Genomic DNA, 9,766 nt, shown 5'->3' on the forward strand with positions numbered 1-9,766 from the left:
ATCAATGCTGGTGCAAAAGCCGGTTGGTCTTCCCATTCCTCACTCTTTATCACCTGTGGGCTCCGCCCCCGGGAGCTCAGGGCACCTGCCTGGATCTCATGGGGCCTGCTAACTCCAAGTCTGCATGATCCTGTGACCTTGTTCCTCCTGCACCATGTGCAGACATGTGTGCCCATGGCCTTAGCCAGCGACGGGAGTTAACTCGGCAGGCAGGTGGGGTTATGGAATTTAGAAACTCTCATCTGAGAAAATTCAGACACGGGGAGAGTTAGGATAGATCTGAAAGCTGGAAAATGGAGGATTAAAATGCAACATTTCTCAGTTTGCCTTGGCGTAGGGCAAAACTATCTCTGGGCACCCTTCCCTTACTTCCCTCTAAAAAAGGCCTTGGGGGCAGATTGATGGGTATAGCTGCTCAGCCCTAAGGTGTATGACATGAACACACCTACCTGGATCGCCTGCGCAGTAGCTCAGCCAAGGCTGGGCTTTCTCCCTGAGTGTATGATTAAGCTAATGACCATACAAAAGAAAACGCGGGGAAAGCTCAGGGAATGTCTCCATGTATCCTTCAAAAAATATGATTCCTGACTAGGAGACAGCCGTTTTCCAAGCAGCAATTGCTTACCTTTTTTTTAACCCAAGTTCATCTCTGAATCCCCAACAAGTCATAAAGCCATCAGAGTGAAAAGGATTCTGGAAGGATAGGGCATAAGGAAGGAGCATCCAAGTTTTATTTATTTTTTAAAAGTTAGGCCCCAAGCATCCTGGAGTGTGTGTGTGTGTGTGTGTGTGTGTGTGTGTAATTTTTTTTTTTTCTGAGATCCATTAGTGCCCCATCTTCATACTAGTCATGAATAGGAGTTGGAACTGGAATTTTGGACTGCTCTTCTCATCACACTTTGCTGGGGTTAGTGTTTCAGATCACCCTCAATCATCTTTTTTTTACCAATCAGAGTCACATTCCATCTCTTTGCCCTACCCCTAGACTTTACCTGTCCCCTGCCCTAATCATAACTTGTTCTGCAATCACCTTAACATAACAAAGCCTTTAAATCCTTTGAGGGAAAGCTTTGCATGTCTACAATGAGATCATGTGCAAGTTTCCCATTTCAGGCCTTTTCATAAGTGTCCTCCTTCTGACAGGGGAGAGTGGGCAAGATGTGAAGGAAGGGGGAAGGTGTGGAAGGGAACACCTCTGACAGGTAAACCAGTGTCAGGTCTGTAACTAAAACATGCAAAATGCCCAGAGACTAAGTTCATGCCATCCTGAGACCTAAAGGATCCTCATCCATCTGGTTTTGCATCCAATGGTTGCTGGATATACCACACACTCTCACATACACGCCATTTAACTAAGATTTGTTGTCAGTCTGTGGAGATTATAGAGGGACTTTTCAGAAGAGGAAAAGCAGGGAAAGAAGGAAAGTTATGGTAATACTCCAGAACTAGTTTGTTTTTGTTTTTATTTTTCCAGAAGCTGCACAAGTCTTTAGAAGGAAAGCTGGGCCCTGCAGTATAGACTCCTGTGGTACTTCCACCTTGGTTTCTGAAGAAACTCTCCATAGGGCCTCTTCACGGACAGTGACAGAATGCTAACAAGATACACTCCCACACAAGCATCACCAACAGAACCTTTATTGGGCCTTTCATCTGGTTTCCCTGATCCAGGCCTGAAAATTACCTGTGGTCCAGTTGAAAGATGCTAATTATCCTACTGCTGAAAAAAATGGGCACATCCTAATGACAAGTTAGCTTCATGGCAGGCATCTTTGTTTAAATGCTTTGTCCTTTGATCTAGCTAAAGATTTTCCAAATAATAACCAAACCTGGACCTTTCTCTTTTAGGCTCTTAGAGAAATAAATGCAAGTGGGGCAAGGTTTAGCACCCCTCCCCTGCTAGCTCTCCTTTTCAGGGACTCGGTGAAAGTAGATGGTATCTACTCCAAGTGTGGCTCTTGGCTACAAAAATATACTTTAAAAACACTTTCCAAATAATTGCTCTGAAGAAAATAGTCATTTATTGTCAAAGCATCCAACATACCCGGATAATCTATAAAGATTAATAAATCTTTCCAGGGATAAAAGAAACACGTAACTATTTCAGACTCCATTTCACCGGCACAAAAGTTACACTTTGTATGAAAAGGAAATACATATTTACATAACGATGATATTCTTCATTGAAGTCCATAGTCATTTCATGATACATGCACTTCCCCCTGAAACCGCCTTTTTTATAAGAACGCAAACCGTCATCATCGGTCAATGCAGAAAGCATCTCACCCTCCTCCTTTCCTTCATATCTAAAATAAATTTTGCCCTTACATATAATTATTACATCTAGACTGTAAGTGCTTAATAATTTAAGTAGAAACGTATGACAAATGCATCAATATGTTGCAATATATGACATTTTAAAAATGTATCCTTGTTCTGGGGAAAGTGAAAAAAAATGCGTGCATTGAAAAGAAAAAGCCCTCAAACAACCCACCCGATCAAAAATCCACCATCCTGTCTCCTGTGTGCGTGTGCTTGTGCCTGTGTGTGTGTGTGTGTGTGTGTGTAGTGTAGTTGTAGGTAAACATTTGAATGAGATGACTGGATGGGAGAAGAGAAGAGAAGAGAAGAGAAGAGAAGAGAAGAGAAGAGAAGAGAAGAGAAGAGAAGAGAAGAGAAGAGAAGAGAAGAGAAGAGAAGAGAAGAGAAGAGAAGAGAAGAGAAGAGAAGAGAAGAGAAGAGTTGTGTGTGTGAGAGATGTCCCTCAGGGTGCAATGTTTCAGGTCACAGGGAGGCGGTGGGTGCCCTCCTGTGCTTGTGCCTACAGGTGGCTTGGCTGTGCGTGGAGAGCTGGGGTCCCTCCCGGGTCAGTTGTGGGAGGTCATGTGCCTGGACAGGTGGTGGCGCTCCCTGAAGGACTCGTTGCAGATGGGGCACTTGAGCTTCTCCTCCCGCCTGCGCTTCACCAGGGGCTCCATGGCGTACTCCTTCTTGTGGTGCGACCGCATGTGGTACACCAGGTCGGAGGTCATGCGGAAGGAGGCGTTGCACTTGGCGCACCAGTTCTGCGCGGGCAGGCACAGCGACGTGAAGGAGGGCGGCAGCAGCGTGAGCGCCGACGGCAGCTGCAGCTGCAGGGGCCCCGCGGCCGCGGCCGCCGCGCTCTTGGGCCAGAAGGCGGTGGCGTAGAGGAAGGGGCTCTGCTTCGGGGGGAGGCCGCCGCCGCCGCCGCCGCTGCCGGGCAGGGCCGCGCACGCACCCGCGCTCAGCTCGGCGGCGCCCTGCAGCTTCACGGCCGCCAGGGGGTCGCCGGCGGCGGGGTAGAGTCTGGCGGGGCCCACGGAGTCGCCGGGGTGGCAGGGCTCCAGCGCGCCCAGCTTCTGGCCCAGCACCAGCGGCGACAGCGGCGCGAAGGAGCGCGCGGGCTGCGAGAAGGCACTTTTGCGCTCGTCCGACGCCGCGCCCGGGCCGCCCGCGCCCCCCGAGCCCGCGCCCCCCGCGCCGCCGGCGCCCCCCAGCTGCGGCACCGAGGTGAAGGCGCTGCCCCGCGCCGGGCTGCCGCCCTCCAGCCGGCCGGGCAGCGGGCCCCCGGGCCGCGGGGCCAGCAGCTTCTCTGCACCGGCGGCCGGCGAGCTGGCCACGGGCGTGGAGGAGCCGCCGCCGCTGCCCGCATCCTGGTCGTCCCCGCCGTCCGCCGCCGCCTCCTCCTGCAGCCCGGCCGCGCGGGCCGCCTTCTTCACCTCCACGAAGGCGCTGCGCTTGGCCTCGCCCGTCTCGGGACTGGGCGGCGCGAACAGGCGGCCGGTGTCCTCCAGGCCGAAGTAGCTGCCCGCGGCGCGGTACTGCTGCGGCGTGCACACCAGGTCCTCCTTGGAGGCGGGCGGGGGCCGCTCGGGGAGCCGGCCGCGGGCCCCCACCAGCCCCGCGCCGCCGCCGCCGCCCTCGGCCGCGTCCTCCGGGGGGAATTTCCTCTTCCCTTTGCCTGGGCCGGCGGCGGGGCCGTCGGGACTCAGCTCCGCCTCCTGGTGGCCGCCGCTGCCGCCCAGGCTCCGGCCCGGGGAGCAGCTGCCGCCGCCCCCCGAGTTCTCCAGCTCCCGGGCCAGGTTGTGGAAGTCCGTGGAGGGCTTGGTGGTGCCGCCGCCGCCAGCCGCGGGAGGGTTGCTGCCCTCGGGGGAGGGGGCCGGGTAGTGGTGGATGGGGCCGGCTTTGCAGAACTTGGGGCCCGGACCCAAGGGCGAGGCCTCCTGCGACTGCCGCTGCTGCTGGTCCTTGCCGCCGCCGCTCCCGTGGTCCTTGGTGCCCATGCCGCCACCGCCTTGCTCGTCGTGGGGGCTCCTGTCCGCGCTGGGGAGTCTCTTGGGGCAGCGGAAGCGCAGGTGCGCCACGTAGGGAAATTCAAACTGAAAACGCTGGCTGCACTCCAAGCATGTGTAAGGGGGCGACCCTGCTTAGAGAGCAGACACCACACACACACACACACACACACACACACCAAATGATTACTCAGCATCGTCTCCAGTTTATCATCACCCCCTTCACAAATCCACCTTCATTTCTCAGGGCCTGGGTGCCTGAAATAAGAACATCCTTTGCGTTGCGACTGGTCTAACTTGCCCTCCAGATTTGGGGGGAGTGCAGTCATTAAGCCAAGTGCCACCCCGCCTCCCACCCCGACTTTCCCTCGCCTGTCTGCCCCAGCTTCATGACATACTAGATCTCCGAAGCTTCCTAAGAGACAGATGCCCAAAGGGAGGAGAGAGATGCACAGGCGTCAGAGTGAGCTCCCCGCTGCTCCCTGCTTTGCTCCCCGGTTAGCTAGCGCCCCCCACCCCCCACCCCCCACACACACACAGGCCTGGAGCCAACCTACCATTCATTTTGCTGTGGGGTCTAGAGGGGCAGAGCAAGAGTAACTCAGTCAGTTCTTTCCCGTACCAAACTAGTAACTCCTCGTCTTTGGCAATCCTGCGGAGAGAGCGGTAAAACAGCTGTCCGTTTTTTATATAGGCCTCCAGGTTCTGCTCCTCTTTATCTCTGGCTGATTGGACCAGACGCAGCCACATGAGACCTTCTGAGGAACCACTTGCTGCGGAGGTGTCTACCTACAGTGTAGAAAAAAAGAAAGAATACAAGAAGGAAGGGGTTTGGGGAGGGAGACTCTTGTGAGAGACGGAAGCCAGAGGAACCGGGGCCATTGCCTGTATGTCATTCTTTTCCAAAGAATTATCTGAGATCAAGATTCCAAAAACCGGACCCAAGTTGGCATCCACCCTCAGGCATGTAACCAGCAGGCAAGAGAGTCGTCTTTTGAAATCTGCATCAATCATAGGTTATTTAAGTAGTCTTTTTCTCATATTGCTTGAATATAAAATGAGGAAATTTTCTTCCATTTCAAATTAGTGTTAACCTCTTGAGAATTTACTTCTAAATTATCCCGCATTACAAAAATGTGGGGGAACTTGGTTTGTTTTGGAAATAAAAAGGTGAGATCTCAGATATGATTGTGTGGCTTCACTCATCTTCCTAATTTTGGCTTAAACAATATTTGTAAAGAAAGAATGTGAAGTAAGAGTGCTTTTTTTTCTCTAAACTTAAACATATGAATTAAATGTAATTTTATTGTCAAGTCGTCTGTGCAGGAGGCAACTAATCAATGCATTTCTCTCACATGGATGTTTCTCTCTGTCCTTCCCTCTCTCTTCCACTCTCTTTAAAATCAATGGAAAAATATCCTCTGTGAGGATTTAAAGAATATTTCTTTAACATTTTTTATGTAAATACAAACTCCGGGCACTAGCTATCTCTTTCCAGAAGGGGTAATATTATTTAGGGAAACAGAAGGCCTGCTATGTTGGAAGACAAATGTCCCTAATGCTTAGGAACTTGGGATAAAAATACTTCGAGAAAGTACTTATTATGCAAATAGCCTCAATCTTCTGAAAATTCCCATAGTTAAGGCAATCACTAGGAAAGCCCAGAATTAAGTCACTGCTTTAGACATGCCTGGTATTCCAAATCAAATGCTATCATCTGTTCCAGAAAATCAATTAACAACAACTTAAGTTTAAGTTTCCTTTTCAATTTTTTGGTGTGAAAAATAGAACGACTTGCATGACTTCAATGTCTACCTTCAGAACCTCTGAGCTTGTCAATAGAATGATTCGTAGTGTGCTTGCAACAGGACATGACCCCCCCCTACCCTAGGCTGCATCGGCCAAGACTTACCCGGAAGATGTAAGGAACTGTTCTTTTGTCGGTGGACTTGAGAGCTATGAAAGCTATGCTGTCGTACAGGGAAGTATGGCTCAGGACACAGGGACCGAATATAGCGTTCTCGGGAATGTCGCAGGTGGTGTAAACGCTGGTGAAAATATCTGTCAGACACTGCTGGACAGCCTTGGCATCCCCGTCCCAGATGCCTCGCTGGATGCCCGAATCCTCCATCACTGGAGACAAATACACAGGAGTTATGTTACTCCTTTTGCCTTTATGAATCCAGATGGAGTGTTTTGAGTACTCGACAGATTTTTCTTGAATTTTGTCTGATAGTTTGTATAGCTCTTATTTCAGAAATAAAGCCAATAGCAGATTGAATCCTGCATATTGTGAAAATGCCAACTAAGGAATACTTTCCTTTTAAGAAGATATTGGAATAGTGGGAGCTCAGGGTAGATGAGAGAGAGAGAGAGAGAGAGAGAGAGAGAGAGAGAATGAATATGAGAAAATGAGATATATATATTTTTTTCAATAACTTGGGGGTGGATGGGAAAGGATTTGGGAATAGTGAAGGCAGAGGAGAGTACTAGTATTTTTTACAGACTTTCTTGACTGAAACAAACTTCAAACTCTTGGAAGAAAGCTCCTCTCCTTTCCTTCCGGGCTGATTTTATTTCGTTTTCTTCCAAAGAGGGGAGCAGCATTAGCGAACAGGTGGAGACAGCGGAGCATGGCGAATGGATTTCAAGTAGAGTGTCAGGGCCACTGATTCCGTGTCAGCTAACCTTTCTCTGCAGCCTAGGAGAGGGGACGTATGCCGGCTCATTACCATAATCCAACACTGTCCCTCCGAGGCTTTAATCAGAAGCAGCAAGCAGAGGTAATTATTTTTTTCTCGACATGCTTATTTATGGATGAGGGCGAATCCCAGTTACCTTGTTACACAAGGGGGTGGACTGAGTCGCATGTGCCTCCTGAAGTGAGAAGGTAAGGGCAGGCCAGAAGTGTCCCCTGTTTGAAATACCGCCTGGGTAATGACTGGTGAATTCTGGCTCCCCCAGATAGACCCTGTCTGGGCAAGAGGGGGCCGCCCGGCTGGAGTAGCCGTGGGTGGACTCTCCAGCTGTCGCATCCGCAGCAATTGAGAAAAGTAATGCCCGGATGGAGGGCTGTCTATTAAGCTGTCATTTGACATTTTTCTTCCTTTGCCACTGGACACTGCCTACAAGATTTATCATTAAAAAAAAAAAACATAAACAGAGCTGGTGTTTAAAATGTAAACTAGTTTTGAACTAACTGCATCATTGTTCACTCTTTCTGATCGATTCAAAGATTTCCCCATGTTGGTTTTTCCCTCCGGAACGCCACCCACCACAGGCAGTCATTGATGGATGTTTTGTATAATTTAAGTAGTAGGAAAGTGTGGACTTCAATCTTTTTCTGAGAAGCTGTTCATGATGGAATATTGATAATGTCCGTTTTTATCGTAATGTCTATAAACCAATTAATCTTGCAAATATGATTACAAGGTAGTGCTTTTTTTTTTCCTTCCCAGTTAACAGAGCATGAAACTTTGGTCAGCTTCTTCTTCTTCTTCTTTTTTTTCATTCACACTGCTGCACCCCCCAAATGTCAAGTATAGGGCTGTGCCTGCCAGACAGACATAAGCGAAATAGCCCTAAAGAAGAAACTTACTTTATGCTACCGCCTCTATCTCTGGGCATGTTTACCCCACACAAAGTAGTCTTCCTCACCTTCAACTGAACATGTAAATATATATGTTTAAAAACCCTCTAGAACCTCTCGTCTCCTTTTTTTCCACGAAATCCTGTTCTCTCTCCTTTTCAATGTTCCCAACTCAGCGTTTTCTGCCCCAATTTCTCCTTTTAAAAAAGTCTCTTTCACACAAGCGTTTCATTGTGCCCGGAGGTCGCCCCGTCACGTCGGGCAACAGCAGGGGCGCAGTCATTAAGATGCAGCTCTCCCGAACAATACGGTGCAAAGACCCGCACCGCTCAGGGGGGTCCGCGCCCGCCGCCGGGAACACCCGGGAGAAGGGAAAGCTGGGTCTGGCTCCTCCGAGCGCGGCGGGCTTAGCCACCTAGCCTCTCCCAGCTCAGCATCCTCATCCTCCATCCTCCAGGCCCCAGGTCTCTCCCGCCCGAGCATCCTTTCTGCATCCCTTCCCGAGCCGGGCAGCCCGCGCTGCCGCCGGCCGCTACCCTCCCCCGGAGGCAGGCATTGTCTGGCGGCCGCGCGCTCCCCAGCCCAGCCGCTCGCTTCTTCGGCAAAGTGCTCTCTGCCGGCTCCTCCCTTTGTATCATCTTATTGGCAGCGGCGATCCCCTCTACGATTATCCACCCCCCACCCTCTTCTAAATACTGAGGAAACAAACGGAGACACAAAAATTTTCCACTCTCCACACCAAACCTGCTGCCTCCCTTCCCCCTCCCACATTCATGCAAATAGACTTACCAGTAAGAAGGTCGGGGATGCAACGGCCAAAAAAAAACCGCCTCCTGGAACCCGGAGGAGATGCTCTCCACTGTTTCTTTCGCCTTTTGTATCAGTGCGTGTCCATGTCCAGGGGTGTAAGTATTGCTCTCTAGGAGGCTCTGCCTAAAGAGAGGGCAGAGAGCTGGAGAGATGGGGAGAGTGAAATGATGGGAGAGCAAGAAGAGAGAGAGAGAGAGAGAGAGAGAGAGAGAGAGAGAGAGAGAGAGAGAGAGAGAGAGGAGAGTTGTACAGATGGACCCGATGCAGTGACTGACTGGCACGCAGACACACACTTTTTGTTTGCTGCACATAATCTGCCCAATGACGCGTGACAGCCCACGTCCCCTCCCGTTAACTCTTTGCTGGGCTGGGCGCTCCCGCTGGCGCTGGCTGCCTGCAAGCCATCTCCCCCGCCTGCCTTCCCCAAGTGGCAGCTCCTCTCTGCGCACCACCTCCTCCTAAAGCATCGCCTCTCTGAGACCAGTAGGAAGGGGAATCAGTTGGGGGAGGGGGGTCCCAAAGGGAAGTACCCACAGAACTGTCAAGGGCCTTTCCCCGTTTCCCTGGGCACTTGGAGAACCCTGGACAGAAAGATGGAACCCTTGGCTGCACCGACCCGAGCGCATTGCATTTCCTGGAGTCGGAGTTCTGTGCTGGGGAAGGGGGGTCTCAGATGAGCCCAAGGGATGGATTCTCTGGCCCCTGAGCTGGCACTGGTCCTCCGCGCAGCTAGTTGCCTGGGGTTGATAAATCAGCCCCAGCTCTCTCTCTCCAGGAGCTCGCACCCCACCAAGCTCTTCCTAGCAAGCAAGCATCAGAAAGGGTGCGCTTTGGCAAGCTTTTGGCCCACTCTCTCTGCCTCTGCGGAGCGAGAGATGGGGCAAGGCAGCGAGTGTGGAGATGCTGCCAGGCCTAAGGGGATTGACAGGGGTCGCCTGGTCCCGGGACACCAGTCCCCTGGTCAGTCCCCGGGTGGGGAAGCGGGGAGGAGAAGATGGGTGGGATGAACCCAGGTTATAGTCCTCAAGCTATTCCCACTGTTCCGCCCTCTGCCCTG

At 51.4% G+C, this 9,766-nt stretch overlaps 1 protein-coding gene across 2 annotated transcripts; it reads right to left on the reverse strand.

Moving 5' to 3' along the window:
• Window positions 1–1,995: 1,995 nt before the first annotated feature.
• On the reverse strand, window positions 1,996–9,053 carry PRDM8 (PR/SET domain 8). Of its 2 annotated transcripts, none has more exons than XM_036412617.2 (4): window positions 8,689–9,053; window positions 6,223–6,443; window positions 4,868–5,099; window positions 1,996–4,444 (listed from the first exon to the last, which is right to left on the reverse strand). In XM_036412617.2, the coding sequence occupies exons 2-4, from the start codon at window positions 6,439–6,441 to the stop codon at window positions 2,865–2,867; spliced, it is 2,031 nt and encodes a 676-aa protein (XP_036268510.1). In that variant the 5' UTR covers window positions 6,442–6,443; window positions 8,689–9,053; the 3' UTR covers window positions 1,996–2,864. The 2 variants fall into 2 exon arrangements, with proteins under 2 accessions (XP_036268510.1, XP_036268520.1); XM_036412627.2 differs by having other exon boundaries at window positions 1,996–4,441; window positions 8,689–9,048.
• Window positions 9,054–9,766: the final 713 nt, after the last annotated feature.

Source organism: Pipistrellus kuhlii, unplaced genomic scaffold (genome assembly GCF_014108245.1).
Source record: "Pipistrellus kuhlii isolate mPipKuh1 unplaced genomic scaffold, mPipKuh1.p scaffold_m20_p_1, whole genome shotgun sequence".
NCBI lineage: Eukaryota > Metazoa > Chordata > Mammalia > Chiroptera > Vespertilionidae > Pipistrellus > Pipistrellus kuhlii.